Genomic DNA, 19,661 nt, shown 5'->3' on the forward strand with positions numbered 1-19,661 from the left:
GTTGGGATGGTGTTCTTTGGCTTGCAAGCCTCCCCCTTTTTCTTACTAACATAACGATGGTCATTATGGCCAAACAGTTCTATTTTTGTTTCATCAGACCAGAGGACATTTCTCCAAAAAGTGTGATCTTTGTCCCCATGTGCAGTTGCAAAACGTAGTCTGGCTTTTTTTATGGCAGTTTTGGAGCAGTGGCTCCTTCCTTGCTGAGCGGCCTTTCAGGTTATGTCGATATAGGACTTGTTTAACTGTGGATGAAGATACTTTTTTTGTACCTGTTTCCTCCAGCATCTTCACAGGGTCCTCTGCTGTTGTTCTGGGATTGATTTGCACTTTCGCAGGAACGCGTCTCCTTCCTGAGCGGTATGATGGCTGGGTGGTTCCATGCTGTTTAAACTTGCGTACAATTGTGTCATGTATTGTATTGTCATGTCTTGTCCCTGTGCTTTCTCTTCTCTTCGTTTCCCCCTGCTGGTCTTATTAGGTTTCTTTCTCTCTCTCTATTCCTCTCTCTCTCTATCGTTCCGTTCCTGCTCCCAGCTGTTCCTCATTCTCCTAACGACCTCGTTTACTCTTTCACACCTGTCCCCTATTTTGCCCTCTGATTAAGTCTCTATTTCTCTCTCTGTTTCTGCTTCTGTCCTTGTCGGATTCTTGTTTGCTGTTTGCTTTGCTTTTGTTCCGTCCAGTTGTATTCTGCCTCGTCATCAGATACTACGTGTGAGCAGGTGTCTCTATCCTCTACGGCCCGCGCCTACCCGAAGGGACCTGCAGTCTGTTGCCGCTAGCCCTGCAACTCTCCTTAACAACTAGAAGGGGGACTCTCCTGTTAAACTAGAGGATTTGTGTTTTCCCTGTTTGGACTTCCCCTGTAATGATTGAGGATTTATGTTTTCCCTGTTTGGACATTAAAAGACTCTGTTTCCGTTATATCGCTTTTGGGTCCTCACTCACCTGCATAACAAATTGTTTGTACAGATGAGCGTGGTACCTTCAGTCGTTTGGAAATTGCTCCCAAGGATGAACCAGACAATTTTTTTCCTGAGGTCTTGGCTGATTTCCTTTTATTTTCCCATGATGTCAAGCAAAGAGGCACTGAGTTTGAAGGTAGGTCTTGATTGAATTACATCCACAGGTACACCTCCAATTGACTCAAATTATGTCAATTAGCCTATCAGAAGCTTCTAAAGCCACGGCATCATTTTCTAGAATTTTCCAAGCTGTTTAAAGGCACAGTCAACGAAGTGTATGTAAACTTCTGACCCACTGGAATTGTGATTCAGTGAAATAATCTGTCTGTAAACAATTGTTGAAAAAATTACTTGTGTCATGCACAAAGTAGATGTCCTAACCGACTTGCCAAAACTATATAATTTGTTAACAAGAAATTTGTGGAGTGGTTGAAAAACAGGTTTTAATGTGTATGTAAACTTCTGACATTTAACTGTATTTGTAGACGCTCACACCGGCGCTCTCAAGCAAGAAAGCCTGGCAGAAACCTTGTGTCATTGTGGCTGAACCGCACTACTATCAGGACTGTATTGATGTTCTTCGGCGTGCCAGAGAATTTGGACCACTTTGATGCAACGGAGCACTCGTCTCTATCTACCCAGACTATGCCCCCAGCGTTACTTACGACCGTGCCGCTTTCAACTATGTCAAGAGTCTGCTCCGTGGACAGACCGACATTCGGTATGGTGTGTCTTTTCCTGACAGACTCCGTATAACATATTTCCAAGATCCCCATAAGGCGATGTCCTTCATAAAGGTGAACATTCTACCGAGGGCAGACGAAGCAAATGGCTGAATGTTCACTTATTTGGCGTTTAAGGTAATGGACGAATGTGTCCACTGCAGACTCAGTCTCTCTTTTGTAGATACTGTATAGCGTTGCCAGTGGAATCAGTTGATATTGTAATTATTAGGTTACGTTAGTGCCTTATTTCTGGTGAGTCAATTCTCCTTTTGTTTTAACGTTTTATTCTATTTATCGATGGTACCCGTATCCAGGGTAGACAAAGCACAGTTCTATTATTAGGTTACATCACTTCTTTAAAGATGTAGTTGCTACAAGCATTTCGCTACACTCACATTAACATCTGCTAACCATGTGTATGTGACCAATTCGATTTAATTGCTTATTTAGTGGTATTGCTGTAAGATGTGATTTATACAATTATTTATACTTTCTTTTAAAACAATAAGTATTTCTTATTGATTTATTATGCATAACTTGTTTTAAATCCTTCACTATTTCAGCAGGGCTCTCTACTCGATAGGTTTAGTGTTCCCCACAACAAGGACATTATGTGCGGATATCTTTGTTTGGGGATTATCGATTAACTTGTTCAGGTGACCTGACCAGGGTGGGTTTTCTTTTTCATACCAGACTTCAGAGTATTGTTTTTTAAATGTTTTTAATTCCCTCTTCAACTGACACTCCAGAGATATTGTTATCACTTGATGCTGAGAAGGCGTTTGATCAGGTGCAGTTTGATTATCTATTTTATACTCTCAAACAATTTGGATTCGGTCCCAATTTTATGCCCTGGATCAAAGTCCTTTACTCTTTCCCTATGGCTGCAGTGCACACAAATAATAATCTTCCATCCTATTTCCAACTTCAACGTGGGACAAGACATGGTTGTCCTCTATCCCCTCAGCTGTTTGCCACCGCAATTGAGCCTTTCGCCATAGCAATACGTAATAACACCACTATCAAAGGTATTCGAAGTGGGGGCTTAGAAATTATAGTTTCACTCTATGTGGATGTCATGCTATTATATATGTCTGACCCTTTAACTGGTCTTCCAGAGATCCAGGTTCTACTAAAGACATTTGGTCATTCACAATTCCAAAGAACTCTATAAAGCCAATTTCCCTCCCTTTATTGTTGTCTGAAACAGGATCTTGAATACTGGGATTTACTTTCTCTTTCCTTGGGAGGAAGAATTAACACTGTTTAAATGAATGTATTATGTACATTTTCATACTTATTTCAATGTATTCCTATCTTTCTGACAAAGTATTTTTTATCTCCATAGATAAAAGCGGATATCAGTTTATCTGGAACAAGAAAAACTCTTGGATATGTAAGAGCACATTGCAGAGATCTCATCCCCAGGGTGGTATAGCACTTACAAACTTTCAATATTATTACTGGCCAGCTAATATGAGAATCATTCTATATTGGATGACACAAATCCAAAAAGGTAGCACATTATTGTTTCTTAATGGACACAAATGTACACGAGAGAGCATTAAATTATACAATTAATAAAAACTGTTGCCCTTACAAATTTAGTCAATCCGATATTTCTTCAATCCAATGGTCACTTTATGGACACTATAGTCTTATTTTAATCCAATGTCTAGAATTTTAGCTAGGTTGGCGCAATAAATAGTCTTCAAATTCAATTTCTAAAGACCCTGTTAAAAAATCCGGTATCTGGTTCTCGGTAAAGGATGGATGACTAGAGGCGTGTGTTGTGTACCTCCAATCAAGTTGATTTGCATATTTTCATTGTGATTGGTGTCATATTGTCTTAGATATGATGGTAGGGAGAGCTTCATCCAATGCCTAATATAGACGTGACTTCGTATCTATAATCAATAAAACCAAGGAAAGGCAATCTGTTTTGACGTATGATTTCTCTTTACTCCCATACATTGGGCGTGTAAACAAAGGAGAGGAGAGATGGAGAGGATGAAAAGAAAGGAATAGAGGAGGAGAGTGCTGTGGAGCTCTGATGTGAGAGCTCTCTTATTGGGATCATTTGTTGGGGAATTTGTCAATGGTAGCTCTGGGGTTCAGCATGCAGCTGGGGACGGAACAACACCCGCCCTGGGTACACCAAACAAACACTGTTTCTGACTGAATGTCTCAATAGTCAACTGTCTCCATAGTAAATTCTGCACTCATTACAGCACCGCCGAGACTTAAGTTGGGACTTGCATGTAATACCCAAGAGATCAGGAGTTTTACAAATGAATGATCCTTTGGTATTTTATTAGGATCCCCATTAGTTGCTGTGAAAGCAGCAGCTACTCTTCCTGAAAAGAACAGCTCAAGGACAGAACTACATCAATATTTAAAAAAGCCCACATAGCCTACATATCAATACATACACACAAACTAACTAGGTCAAATAACTCACGTTGAGTTATTGCTGTATCTGTTTTTTAAACCAGAGTTCCATGCAATAATGGCTCAATATAATGCTGTACGCTTTCTTGATTTAAAACCATTTTTTAAACCTTTATTTAACTCGGCAAGTCAGTTAAGAACAGATTCTTATTTACAATGACGGCCTACCCTAGCCAAACCCTAACCCGGACGACGCTGGGCCAATTGTGCGCCGCCCTATGGTTTAAGTTGACTATGCAAACAATTTGGGGATTTTCAACACATTAAGTGATGCAGTCAGTTTCTCCTCAACTCTTAGCCAAGAGAGACTGGCATGCATAGTATTTAACCACATGAGTAATCTTGCAGCTTGACAGAGACAAGGTGTTAAAACTACTGTACCACTACCACTAGAAGGCAGAGATGTAAATCACTCCCTACTTTCCCATTAAACACAACTTCATTATTCTTATTTACCAAAGATTTGTGTGAAAGGTTAGGATGCATCCTGCTCCTGTTTATAAGTTACTTAATAACCACTTTTGAGAATTGTTTTGCATATTTCATTTCCATCCTAAAAAGGGATTACAACTGTCCCTCTAATTGATGTGCAGACTGTCACAGGATTCATATTTAATGAAGTGAATGTAAATATCACATTTACATGAATTATTGGTGGTATGTCCCTTGAGATGTGAAGGATAGACTGTGAGTGATGGGACTCTCAATAGCTTCTTCTATAAACCAGTCAGGCAAACACCACATGGCCTGGGTTGTTCGATTAGCCAACATCAAATACACATCAATCTCCTGGGCTTTATTCGCCAGTGAGGCGAGAGAGAACACCTGACGCACTCTCCAGGAGAAACGCCAAAATTGACATGATTGCAATCAAACTCAAGTGATGTGGAACTCAATTCTGCGTCCAAAGTTCAAAGGTAGAAAGCAGAACACAGCTGCTTAATTCAAAGGGAGGGGTTAATGTCAGTCATTGAAGCCTGTCTAGTGGGTACACACTCAGAGGGAGATGCTATACGGACACGGTTGGTGCCCAAATTGATGATGTACAGTATGTCGTGCAGCTGAGAGTTGAGTATGGAGACGAACGGATTCGGTTCAGTCAGTGAAGATGAGCCCTTCCCAGCTAGCTAGTTTATGCTGGCAACAACAGCAGCATGGCGCTAGTTAAAACTTGGAAAAGAAAGTGATGTTTATTTCAACGGAGTAGACCTATTGATCAACATCTGGAGGTCACCGTGACATGCCAATTAGCAAATATAGTGACAAGCCGGTGCGAATGACCACTACAACGATGTGTTGTATCAAGGTGGTTGCTGATGTGAGTTGCTACCCACTGGGCATTAGTTGAGTGGGAAGCAAGAAATAACTTGTAATATTGGTGGTAACTATCTGGATGTCACCGTGATACAGCCTACTAAATGGGTAGAGTTTGTGCTGCAAGCCAGCCACACAACAAAACGGGGCACGGTGTCGTTTGGTCCCACTTGCTGCAGTATACTGTATATCAGGCCAGGGTGACCGCGATTTTCCTTGAAAATGTACAACTAAGGCAATAACGTCTACATTTTTTATGAAAAACAAAACAACTACTCCGATAAACGGGACAATTCTGAACACTCCTCCAAGTCCCAACTTTGGCAGACAAGTTTCAAATTCTCAATGAAGTTTTTAGCCACAAACATAAACTAGCTGGGAATGTCTCATCAGGACGACTGAATGAACTGACTCAACCGAATTCGTTCATCTCCACTCAACTCTCGCTGTGCGACCATACTTCATCCATAGGGGCACCAGGCATGTCCATATAGCCTTTCCAATACTTAGGAGAGGGAGAGAACAAGGAAGTGTGAAATGTCAGCAAGCAACAGGATTGTGCTGCAAACCATGAGGCAGACATTTGAAGCATTATTGAGAATTTCACACTCCGTAAAGAGGGAAACATCAGAGCATAGCAGTCTGTGCTGCAAGACAAGAGAGAAGAACAGGAACACCTGCTGTGAGGAAAAATAACTAAAAGAGAGAATGAGAAGATATAGAGAACCAGTCAAAAGTTTGGACACACCTACTCATTCAAGGGTTTTTATTTTATTTGTACTATTCTCTACATTGTAGAAGAATAGTGAAGACATCAAAACTCTGAAATAACACATATGGAATCATGTAGTAACAAAAAAGGGTTAAACAAATCAAAATATTTGTTATACTTGAGATTCTTCAAAGTAGCCAACCATGGCCTTGAAGACAGCTTTGCACACTCTTGGCATTATCTCAACCAGCTTCACCTGGAATGCTTTACAAACAGTCTTGCAAGGCACTTGCTTTTCCTTCACTCCGCGGTCCAATCACCCCAAACCATCTCAATTAGGTTGAGGTTGGGTGATTGTGGATGCCAGGTCATCTGATGCAGCACTCCATCACTCTCCTTCTGGTTCAAATAGATATTTTACAACCTGGAGGTGTGTTGGGTCATTGTCCTGCTGAAAAACAAATGATAGTCCCACTAAGCGCAAACCAGATGGGATGTTGTATTGCTGCAGAATTCTGTGGTAGCCATGCTGGTTAAGTGTGCCTTGAATTCTATATAAATATGTCACCAGCAAAGCAACCCCACACCATCACACATCTTCCTTCATGCTTCACGGTGGGAACTACACATGCGGAGATCACCTGTTCACCTACTATCGTCTCACAAAGACACGGTGGGTGGAACCAAAAATCAAAACATTTGGACTCAACAGACCAAAGGACAGATTTCCACCGGTTTAATGTCCATTGCTTGTGTTTCTTGGCCCAATCAAGTCTCTTCTTATTATTGGTGTCCTTTAGTAGTGGTTTCTTTGCAGCAATTCGACCACGAAGGCCTGATTCATGCAGTACTCTAAGAACAGTTGATGTTGAGATGTGTCTTTTACTTGAACTCTGTGAAGCATTTATGTGATTAGAGCCAGTTTCATCATAGTGCTTGATGGTTTTTGCGACTGCACTTGCAGAAACTTTCAAAGTTCTTTCAATTTTCCGCATTGACTTAAAGAAATGATGGACTGTCATTTCTCTTTGCTTATTTGAGCTGTTCTTGCCATAATATGGACTTGGTTTTTTACCAAATAGGGCTATCTTCTGTATACCACCCTTGCCTTGACACAACTGATTGGCTCAAACACCAATCCTTAAGAAGGAAAGAAATTCCACAAATAAACTTTTAACAAAGCACACCTGTTGATTGAAATGCATTCCAGGTGAATAACTCATGAAGCTGGTTGAAAGAATTTCATATTTCAAATATAAAATCTATTTAGATTAATTTAACACTGTTTTGGTTACTACATGATTCCATATGTGCCATTTCCTAGTTTTGATGTCTTCACTATTATTTTATCATGTAGAAAATAGTAAAATGAGTATGTGTGTCCAAACTTTTGGCGGATAAAAGGGTGGAGGAAGAGAAGGAGGAGGAGGACTTGACAGTGGTGGAAAAATGTTTTTCTATATTATCGAAGGTGTTCTTGTTGGTAATCATTCGGCTGCATTTAAACATTAGTGGTTTTCACCCGAAGCTCCGTGTCTCTCCTCCTATAAGTCCCGAGAGGCCACTGCAGCACAGCCAACCTTGTGAACACAGCAGCAGAAGCACCGCAACACCGTAAAAGGGGCCATACTGTGCATTTGGAAAGTTTTCAGACCCCTTGTATTTATCACATTTTGTTACATTACAGTCGTATTCTACAATTGATCACTTTCAGCCATCTACACACAATACACCATAATAACAAAGTGAAACAGTTTTTTTTAAATATTTGCGAATATATTAAAAATAAAAAAACAGAAATAACTACGTTTTCAGACTCGAAATTGAGCTCAGGTGCATCCTGTTTCCATTGATCATCCTTCAGATGTTTCTACAACTTGATTGAAGTCCACCTGCAAGTCAATTGATTGGACATGATGTGGAAAGGCACACACCTGTCTATATAAGGTCCCACAGTTGACAGTGCATGTCAGAGCAAAAACCAAGCCATGATGTCGAAGGGATTGTCCGCAGAGCACCGAGACAGGATTACGTCGAGGCACAGATCTAGGGAAGGGTACCAAAAATTCTGCTGCATTGAAGGTCCCCAAGAACACAGTAGCCTCCATCATTCTTAAATGGAAGAAGTTTAGAACCACCAAGGATCTTCCGAGAGGTGGCCGTCCGGCCAATCTGAGCAATCGGGGGAGATGGGCATTGGTCAGGAAGGTGACCAAGAACCAATGGATACTCTGACAGAGTTCCTCCGTGGAGATGGGAAAACCTGTGGAGATGGGAGAACCTTCCAGAAGGATAATCATCTCTGCAGCACTCCACCAATCAGGCCTGTATGGTACAGTGGCCAGACGGAAACCACTCCTCAGTAAAAGGCGCATGACAGCCAAAAGGCAGCTAAAGACTCTCAGACCATGAGAAACCAGATTTTCTGGTCTGATATAACCAAGATTGAACTCTTTGGCCTGACTGTCAAGCATCACTTCTGACGGAGTAAAGCTGGTACCATCTTTACAGTGAAACATGGTGTTGGCAGCATCATGCTGTGGGGATGTTTTTCAATGGCAGGGACTGAGAGACTAGGCAGAATTGAGGCAAAGATGAATGGAGCAAAGTACAGAGAGATCCTTGATGAAAACCTGCTCTAGAGCGCTCAGGACCTCAAAATTGATTGGGGCAAAGGTTCACCTTCCAACAGGACAACGACCCAACAGGACAAATCCAAGACAATGCAGGAGTGACTTTGGGTCTCTGAATGCCCTTGAGGGGCCCAGCCAGAGCCTGGACTTGAACCCGATCGAACATCTCTGGAAAGACCTGAAAATAGTTGTGCAATGCTCCCCATCCAACCTGACAGAGATTAAGAGGATCTGTGGAGAAGAATGGGGAGAATTCCCTAAATATAGGTGTGCCAAGCTTGTAGCGACATACCCAAGAAGAATCAATGCTATAATCGCTGTCAAAGGTGCTTCAACAAAGTACTGAGTAAAGGGCCTGAATACTTATGCATATGTGATATTTCCATTTTTTAGTTTTAAGAAATTAGCTAAAAACCTAAAAACCTGTTTTTGCTTTGTCGTTATCGGTTATTGTGCGTAGATTGATTAATTTAAAAATCAATCCAATTCATTTTAGAATAAGGCTGTAACGTAACAAAATGTGGAAAAAGTCAGGGGGCCGGAATACTTTCCGAAGGCACCGTAAATATTTAAATAGTAAACTCAGCTTGTGTATGTATATAGTTTACAACAGTCATTAGTTCCATCAACTCTTTAAGGACTCTAACCTGCAGTACTTATATATAGCTTGGCAAGCCCTGTCCTAGTCCTTGATGCCACCCTAGGCAAACAAAACAAATTGCCGCTTTCCTCCCACGCAAAACTAGAATAGTGTAGCTTACACTATCGGCTCGCCATATAATTTTATGAATGCCCATCCATGTGGTCGGCCTACCGTTTGTAAAACAAGCAGTTGCATTGGGTTTATTAGTCCTGATTCCTGTGACTAATCATTTTGGCTATTTAGGCTCTGCATCAGCTACCCAACCTTATCAGGAGTTATCCTGAATCTACAGTGCCTTCAGAAAGTTTTCACACACCTTAACAGGCATCCTTCTTAACTCAGTTGCCAGAGAGGAAGGAAGCCGCTTAGGGATTTCTCCATGAGGCCATTGGTGACTAAAACAGTTACAGAGTTTAATGGCTGTGATAGGAGAAAACTGAGGATGGATCAACAACATTGTAATTACTCCACAATACTAACCTAAATGACAGAGTGAAAAGAAGGAAGCTTGTACAGAATACAAATATTCCAAAACATGCATCCTGTTTGCAGTAAGGCACTAAACTACAAAAACTGTGGCAAAGAAATGTACTTTGTCCTGAATACAAAGCATTATGTTTGGTGCAAATCCAACACAACACATCACTGAGTACCACTCTTCATATTTTCAAGCATGGTGGTAGGTGGTAGCTGCATCATGTTATGGGTATACTTGTTTATGGGTGTGTTTATTTTCGGCAAGGACTAGGACGTTTTGCTAGGATAAAAATAAACGGAAAAAAGCTAAGTACTGGCAAAATCCTAGATATCCAACATCCTGCTTTCCAACAGACACTGGAAGACAAATTCACCTTTCAGCAGGACAATAACCTAAAACACAAGGCCAAATTTACACTTAGTGTAGAAAACGTTAGGTACACCTTAATATTCAGTTGCACCCCCTTTTGCCCTCGGAACAGCCTCAATTCGTCGGAACATGGACTCTACAAGGTTTCAAGCTTTCCACGGGGATGCTGGCCCATGTTGAGTCCAATGCTTCCCAAGGTTGTGTCAAGTTGTTTGGATGCATTTTGGGTTGTGGACCATTTTTGATACACACTGGAAACTGTTCAGTGTAATAAATCAAAAACAGCAGCGTTGCAGTTCTTGACACACTCAAACCGGTGAGCCGGGCACATACTACCATACCTCGTTCAAAGGCACTTAAATCTTGTTCCTTTCCCATTCACCCTATTTTTTAAATTATTTATTTAACCTTTATTTAAATAGGAAAGTCAATTAAGAACACATTCTTATTTACAATGACGGTCTACCCTGGCCAAACCCGGACGATGCTGGGCCTATTGTGCGCCGTCCTATGGTACTCCCAATCACCGACGGGTGTGATACAACCTGGATGGCACACATACACAATCCATGTCTCAATTGTCTCAAGGCTTAGAAATCCTTCATTTTCACTGATTGAAGTGGATTTAACAAGTGACATCAATAAAGTACCATAGCTTTCACCTGGGTTCACCTGGTCAGTCTATGTCATGGAAAGAGCAGGTGTTTCTAAGGTTTTGTACATTCACTGGAATTACTTACCAAGACGACATTGAAAGTTCCCGAGTGGCCTAGTTACAACTAACTTGACACAGCTTGAAAAATGTAAAAAATAATGTGCAAATATTGTACAATCCAGTTGTGCAAAGCTCTTAGAGGCTTACCCAGAAAGACTCACAGCTGTAATTGCTACCAAAGGCCATTCTAACATGTATTAACTCAGAGGTGTGAATAGATATGTAAAAGAGATATTTCTGCATTTAATTTTCAATCAATTTGACAAAATGTCTAAAAACATGTTCTAATCCCTGAGCTGACAAGGTACAAATCTGTCCTTCTGCCCCTGAACTGGCAGTTAACCCACTGTTCCTAGTCATTGAAAATAAGAATTTGTTCTTAACTGACTTGCCTAGTTAAATAAAGGTTAAAAAAAAAAAAAATATATATATATATATATATATATATATTGAATTCAGGCAGTAACACAACAAAGTGGGTATGAATACACAATAAGGGGCATGAATACTTTCTTAAGGCACTGTATTTGCAAAGAGAATCCATGTGTTTGCAGGAAATGCAGAAGTATTTTATTTTTTCGCTATTATGCAGCTTGACATAAATTTAGGAATACAAACTTAAAATCACTGATTATCATGACAATTTAGCCCAGAGGGTGAAACTCCCGGACAGCAGTTGCGAGTAGCTTTTTCATTCCATATTCTCCATTTTACTTGGACCTGTCCTGTTTTAGGATATATTGTTTGATATAGGATACATTGTTTGATACAGCATATATTGTTGATATGTCATCTTCACATTGAAGTACATGTTTTTATTTGATTGAGTGTCAGGTTAGGCTATTTGATCTGAGAAACATGCATGATGTAACATGTGTCTGTCTCATGACAGGCTACAAAAAACGCCACATACCCATTCTACCATAGGCTACAGGATACGTGATTTATGTGCGATCATTTTTTGACGAAACAATGATGGAACGCTGCAGCGGTGTGTCTCTCCAACAGCACCCTGGAGAGACGCACTGGGCATGGACATGCTAAATATTTTGCGCCCCTGCCTTTGACAAAGTGGGCACTGCTTGTCACGGGGTGGTATCAACGCTCACCTAAATAGCCCATATGCCACTGGGTGAAAGAGATTGTCATTGTTTTTTGGGAAGAATTATGTGAGGTGTTGTCTTGGTCAGTTTAGCTTGGAATTTGCTGCCCTCGTCAATCTGCCGCGCTAGGCTGTTGCCTAATCCTGCCTAATGGGCGGGCTGGCCCTGTAGCTTGGCTCCATTAATTACAAGGACTGTAAACTGCACAGAGGGCAGTGGTGAGAGCTGATACATAAAACAGCAGTTGTTCATTATAATGAGGAGAGGTAACTAGCTGCTGGCTTTGCGTCGCTGGATGCCCTGGAGCTCAGAGCTACAGAGTAGAATCATTAGGTTGAACCCAGACACAATGCTAATTAGAAGCCAGGAACAAACAGAATATGGAAGTGAAGCTCTGAAACGACAGGCTATATATAGCCCCTATCTGAGCTGCCGCCACACTAACACATTCGTTTACCACACACATCTACTGTAACTCCCAGTCCTATCTGCATCACATGGGCTTTACTTTATATTACTGGTGGAAAGAGGAGCTTTCAGCCCCCTATTGCTAGTATTTGTCTATAAGAACGAACATCCTCATCTTAAGTAGGCTCAGCTCCAAAGAAAAGTGTTCTGGTGTTGGATGAGGTGAGTCCCCACCTTGCAATGTAAACCACATTGAAAACTCATGCAAATTAATAATACATATAGTAGTACAGACAGGGCAAACAAGCAAGACAGACATGCCTACACACATCTAATAGCGTAGCATACCGGGTTGACACTCACCTTCTTGGTGAAGTCCATGGCTCTGAGGATGGACAAGTTGAGAGTCTCCAGGGAGGCCAGTACACCCTCATAGTCACCCATGTGTTTGACAAAGTAGTCTGGAAGGACAGGGGAAAAGACAGAGGTAAGAGGGGTACACACTAGAGCCCGACCGAAATATCGGTTTACCGATATTATCGGCTGACATTGGCCTTTTACTGCTATATCGGTATCAGATGGTAATTCCACAATAGCCGGTATTCAATAAAAAGGATGAAAAAAGGGAATCTCAATCTTATCTGAACACTTTCTGCAGTTCTCATGATGTGTCATTATTGTCACAATGTATGAAATCAACATTTGAAGCAGTTATTGGACAATTGCTCTTTTGGATGAGAATTTATGAGAATTCAGTGTGGGAAAATGACATTTTTTAATTTCCCCAATCTAAAAATAGTATATCGGCAGATTTATCTGTAAATTGTGTCCCCCAAAAATCGGGATCATATCGGATCCCAAAAAACATATAGGTCGGGCTCTAGTACACACAAATACAAATGCATACAGGCACACATACACACTTAGGAGACTACCAACTAGCTACGTGATTAATCAAGTCTTCGTTTGAATACTACAAAATCAGATATTCTACTGGGAAGTTTGGGATTATTGTGAAGCCAGAAAACTATACATGGCATATTGACTTCACAGATTGATTTGGTCATACATTCACATATACAATACATCCAAAGACACAGACAAACACAAGTAAAGCTCACAAATACACACACAGATTAATCTGTTAATACTTACCACAGAGTTCCTTAGTGTCAACATTACTAACACACCACAGGTTAGTTAGGAGCAGCATAGGGAGAGAGAGAGAGAGAGAGAGAGAGAGAGAGAGAGAGAGAGAGAGAGAGAGAGAGAGAGAGAGAGAGAGAGAGAGAGAGAGAGAGAGAGAGAGAGAGAGAGAGAGAGAGAGAGAGAGAGAGAGAGAGAGAGAGAGAGAGAGAGAGAGAGAGAGAGAGAGAGAGAGAGAGAGAGAGGGAAAAGGCAGTGGGAGAATGTGGTAAGAAACAGGCAAGGCTTGCATGCAACACAACATGATCTATAACCATCTATATCTATATTGCTCCATCAGGGGGAGCAGCAGGTCCACAATAATTTGACAAAACCCTAACCTAAATCTGTTCTCATGAATTCAGCTTCAGGTTATTCCATCTTTATTAGTTTTGTATCTTATTATTCTTTGGCATAGAAGATGCTGCTATAAATGACTGATTAAAAAAAGCTCTACACAGGCGCAGTGTAGGAACCAGATTGATGAGGAGCAGGAATAAGGAGAACAGTTCATCTTTGCTTGCTGTGGTCTGGGCAGTCGATAAATCAGATTGGCATTAAATATTGTTAGGTTCTTATTTTGCAGAGTAAATAACTCACGGACACTAGAGAAGCTTAACCAAGTTGAATTATTCCCAAAGGGTCGACACAGCTGTATTCAGACATCACATTTCACGCAAGCATTGATACAGTATTTAACCCTTTCTCCTAGGCTGAGTCTCCTCCTCCACACTGAACAGCCAATGCATCTCTGTTGCTAGACAGAACCTTAGTGATATCTGTTCTTCCTCACTTCATCTGACCTGACCTCTACCCCAAAGTGCTCACTCCTCCCCAACTCAAGGCTGTCATGGTCATTGATACCAGACTGTGTCTCTTCTCTTCCCAGAGGATCCCTGGTGGCTAACAATCACATATCCTGACATAATGTAAACGTTATACATCACCCTCACTCCCTCAGTGACATTGTTTGTTTCTAAGATCTCCACCCGTCTCCCCTACACATTCCAAAGACATCTGACTCCTACAGATAACCATTAACTTCTGTTGTAATAACCATTCACTATCATCCCTCAGATACCATACTTCTGATCTATCATCTCTCTAGTATAGCAATGTTCAAAGCTTACCCAGAATCCAACAATATCAAATGCTTACATTGTAATTTAACGTTTTTAAACAGGCCAATCAATTATCTCCCAACAGTAACTGGTTAACGAAGGGAAAGAAAACCTTCGGATAAAATCGAAATATATATGACATAAAAAGCATTTATTCACGATTAAAGAGAAATTGAGTGGAACAATCTTTTTTTCAATCAATATTCTAAAGAGAGAACGCATTTAGTGTCTGAAAATAACAAGGCTGATGACATGGACGGTCAGGAGTACTGAAGGACAGTGAAAGAAGGTGAAAGAGAAAAAGAAAGGAGGGAGGAGATAAGAGGATGAGACCACAGGTAACACAGGAACTGGAGGACTGTCCTTACTCTGCAATTCTTTCATCATCCTCTCTCTCTCTTCCCTGGTGTTTCATCTTTCTCTTCATCATTCTCTTTTTCACTTTTTAATCTAGAGGTGTCATCAACAAAGGCCTGTCAGCTAACGGTCACACCAAATCATATCAAAAGATCTTGAAAAGGTGGATATGACATTTATGAGTACAGATAAATTGTATACTTTGCAAGCAACCAGTGACATTTCCCCCTAAATGTAACACACTTTATTAGAACAGTCCTGATCATAACTAGAAAGCAGATTATGATCTACATATTGAAGATAATATAGATAGATAACACATACTATTTGAGATAGATCATGTAAAAACATAGTGCATACTGTCTGACATACTCTAGGGTTATTCAAAGGGTTTTCCTATGGGGACAGCCAAAGAACCCTTTTAGGTTCTAGATAGCACCTTTGTTTCTAAGAGTGACCCCATCCACTCAATTCCACCCTACTACTGTCATCCCTGTCCTATTCCGTTTTCCCTCATCTCCTCTCCTCTCTGTTCCCTCCCCTCCTCCCTTCTGCTCCTTGCTAAGGCATTGTTCACGGCTGGCTGTGCTGGTTCATTATTTAATGAGAGGGAAGCGCTAGACCTGGCAAACGGGGACTTGAGCTCAGCAGCTGCACTCGTCTCCTCCCTTTTACATAATTCAATCTGAAATGTGATTAAAGACAATGCACACAGTGGAGCAGCATACCCTCCTGAGGCAGCCTGACACTGAGCGGGGGAGAAATGTGGCAAAATACACACAGGCAGGGCAGGCCTACCAAACAGTACTGCATATATAATATATACACACCCTGGTAGGATAGATCCATTTGCTCACATATGCAGACACAAACACACACGCACGCACGCACGCATGCACACACGCACACATGCACACATGCACACATGCACACATGCACACATGCACATCCTCTTTAGCCCTTATGTTAGTGAATAGGCTCCTGGCATGAAAAGAGGGACATAAAGGTCCTGGGATGCCTCAGCTATGGACAAAAGTAGACCGAAACTAGAGGATGACTTGTGATCGTTTCATATATCTCAATGCTATCTCCTCCCTGCACTCCAGACCCAAATGGGCAGGTCAATACCTCTGCTTCAGCAGTGTGATGATGCTCTCACCTTGTGTTATCTGAGTCAATGGAGTGAAACAGATTCTCCAGCTCCTCCTCATTCAGCGTTCCGTCGGAGAAGAACGCCTGGAACTCGTCCAGAGACAGCTTCCCATCATCTGCAGGAGAAGAGGAGAAGAGGAGAGGTGGAGACATCCATCAGGTTAACAGCGGATATAAACCATGCAGCTACACACCATGATCACCGTCATTACCACTAGGCTCATTGTGATAATATGTATACACACAGTGATCAATGAACATGGTCTTTATCATGATATCATCATCGCCATTATCACCGGAATCATTACCAACAATGTCATAATAGCCATAATCATCATCGCCATAATAATGATAATCATCATCATCGTCATCTTCCTCCTCCGCATCATGATATATCACAATCACCTTGCAGTCTTCCATCAATTCTGAACCATTATAGATTATGGTAAAGAATTTACACAATGCTCTGGGCATTTGCAAGCTGTAAGATCAACAAAGTGAAAATCATTTGAGAGGCCACCACTTGCAGAGCTTTTGTTACAGACTGGTCAGCTCTCTGCGGATCAGTAATTATTGATTCCAGAATGATGTACAGTACTACTACAAGGCCTGAACAGGTATCTGGACCTGGACAGAGCTGGCTCCTGATCCATCAGGCTCCCACTGAGCCACTCTGGACTCAGTGAGAGGCCCTGCACCCAAGATCAGAACTAGAATTAGACTAAGACCCCAGAACCAGGCCAGGTCCTAGCCCTCAAACTTAGCCCTCGGGCCCAGCCCCAGGAACCAGACTCCAGGCCCAGCCCCAGGAACCAGACTCCAGGCCCAGCCCAAGGAACCAGACTCCAGGCCAAGGAACCAGACTCCAGGCCCAGCCCCAGCCAGGAGGACTCCAGTCAGCATTATTAGGACTACAGGAGTCTGTGGAGCCATGCTGTGGCTGGGCGCACCACGCCCTTGAAGCTGTTCAACTGGACTTTTGGCTATTGGAGCCATTGTAGGCTCTAATCTCCAGTGTAAGAAAATGACTAACGTGCAAGCCAAAATAAAGAGAGTGGTTTTCGTTATTGCCACCTAACAGAACTATTGGGACATTGAAATGGAAAAGCTTTTGAACCTGGTCCTTTGAATTAAAACTGGCCCTCATTCTTGGCTGCAGCAGCACGTTCCTCTCTCTCTTTCTCCCTCCATCTCTCTCTTATCATCTCTTTATTTCTGCCCTCCTCTCTATCCTATTGATATCCCTTCCCTGTTCTTTCTCTTCTCTCTACCTTCATCATTGCTCTTTCTGTCCCCCTCTCTCTCCTCTCCTCTCTCCATTGTCACTGTCATTTATCTCTCATTTGCGCCTGAGCGACAGGCATAGGCACTTAAGAGCTGAGTGAACTGCTGGAACAGAGGAGAAACATCTTTCTACTAAACACAGGCTAATGTCCACCTCTCTTCTGTGTCCCCCTGTCCCACCCTGTTTCCATATGAGGCAGGAGAGTCTCAGAACAGCACAACTGTACCAGCAGTTAATTAAACACTGACCCACTTTTACCGCAGTACTCCCACTAAGGAATAGCATGCGCATGAAGAAGCACGCCAGCCCAGCCCTATCTTCTCCAAATTAGAGTGTGCTGGAGGATATGGCCACTACTGCAGCTCAGTGGGTACAGTGGGATATGGGCTGGACATCAGGTTCTGATGTGGGCAGATCTCTGGTTCCAGTGTTATCTCTGTTCACCAACGGGAAAGGGAATAACATTCACTGTGTTCCAGGCTGATAGATATGCAAGCATCAGGATCTGATAAAGACACAGTATAAACCCCAAACTGCATAAAAAGCTCTGCTCAGATGGTCACGTTTTTCCGATAGAGTTCAGATTAGATTCAAAGCAATGAAAAGACCTCATATCCAGTGGTGTTATTTTGTAATAAAATGTGATGTGCGTGTGGGGAGTTAGTGAGGACAGACAGGGGTACATCAGACAGATGGGAACGGTTCTGCTAATGTGTCTGAGTGGGCAGACGCAACACGGATGATACTATGCAGACCTCGCTGCTACAGATAAAAGGGATGCAATTAGCACTTTTACTTCCAGCAGGGCTCTCACATCCTGCACTCTTCCAAGAATAAGAACAGACACAGACTGTATTTCATTTCTATCCTTTAACATATAATTGTTGGGGTGCTGGGCTTCCTGGTTGTCATGGCAACCAGACTCCATGTGCATCTCTCCCCTTTTCCTCTATTCGCCATCTTCCTCATTTCTAATGACCCAATCCAGGAAAAGGGTGTAGAGACCCATTTCCAGTGACCCATCTTTTCTCTCTTTACAATTCCTTTTTTAGTCCTAGACTAATTTTTACAGCTTTTATCTCCTGCCTGAGATGGTCTGTGCCATCAATTGAGAGCAGGAGAATAGCCCCCTGCCAAGCAAGATTACCACACACAGGAATATCTTCCTCTGATGGATTGACGGGACATTTCATTAGAGACAAAGCTGTGGTTGGGAGTGTCTGAAAGTGAAGGTGTGTGTGTGTGTGTGTGTGTGTGTGTGTGTGTGTGTGTGTGACAGATGAATCAACGGTAGCTAAGATGGGGAGAGGTCTGTCCGTGATAAAGTGCTGCTCTGCTTTCTTGACATCACAATCAACAAAACAAGTCCTACAGGTTTTATCACACCTGGACTACTGCCCAGTTATATGGTGAAGTGCCACAAAGCAAGACATCGGCAAATTACAGTCAGAACAGGGCAGCATGGCTGGCCCTTAAATGTACACCGAGGGCTAATATCAATAACACGCATGTCAATCTCTCCTGGCTCAAAGAAGAGAAGAGAGTGACTGCATCACTACTTGTCTTTGTGAGAGGTGTTGACATGTAGAAAGCAGCAAGCTGTCTGTTCAATCGACTAGCACACAGTTCAGACACCCGTACCTTACCTCACAAGAGCTGACACCAGGGGTCTCTTCACAGTCCGGAACTGACTCTGGGAAATGCACAGTACTACATAGAGCCACGACTAAATGGAACTCTTCCACATGAAGTAACTTCAAGTTACTCTTCCACATGAAGTAACAGAGAGAGCGAGAGAGAGAGAGAGAGAGAGAGAGAGAGAGAGAGTCTGGAAATGATAGCGTGTGTGCACGCACAACGAGGACCGGCCCCACACAGAGCCAGGGCCGGTCCCAGAGACCTGTTTTGTCTGATAAATGAGGAACACAAGTGGCTCTCACAAGGCTGTCAGCTTTCCTTATTACCGTCCATCAAATCAGCACAGCCAAACCTGCCCTGTCTGCCCCGATAAAGAAATACACCAAACTCTTCGCAGGACAGAT

At 42.1% G+C, this 19,661-nt stretch overlaps 1 protein-coding gene across 2 annotated transcripts in view; it reads right to left on the reverse strand.

Moving 5' to 3' along the window:
- The window catches only part of necab2 (N-terminal EF-hand calcium binding protein 2), a 132,775-nt gene that overhangs the window by 57,997 nt on the left and 55,117 nt on the right, over positions 1–19,661 (reverse strand). For both annotated transcript variants that reach the window (XM_046307238.1, XM_046307229.1), the window contains exons 3-5: positions 16,342–16,450; positions 13,675–13,700; positions 12,883–12,980 (exon numbers count right to left, since the gene is read on the reverse strand). In XM_046307238.1, coding sequence (XP_046163194.1) covers positions 12,883–12,980; positions 13,675–13,700; positions 16,342–16,450 — 233 coding nt within the window. The remainder of the gene's footprint in view (positions 1–12,882; positions 12,981–13,674; positions 13,701–16,341; positions 16,451–19,661) is intronic.

This window comes from Oncorhynchus gorbuscha, linkage group LG02, assembly GCF_021184085.1.
Source record: "Oncorhynchus gorbuscha isolate QuinsamMale2020 ecotype Even-year linkage group LG02, OgorEven_v1.0, whole genome shotgun sequence".
NCBI classification, from domain to species: Eukaryota; Metazoa; Chordata; class Actinopteri; order Salmoniformes; family Salmonidae; genus Oncorhynchus; species Oncorhynchus gorbuscha.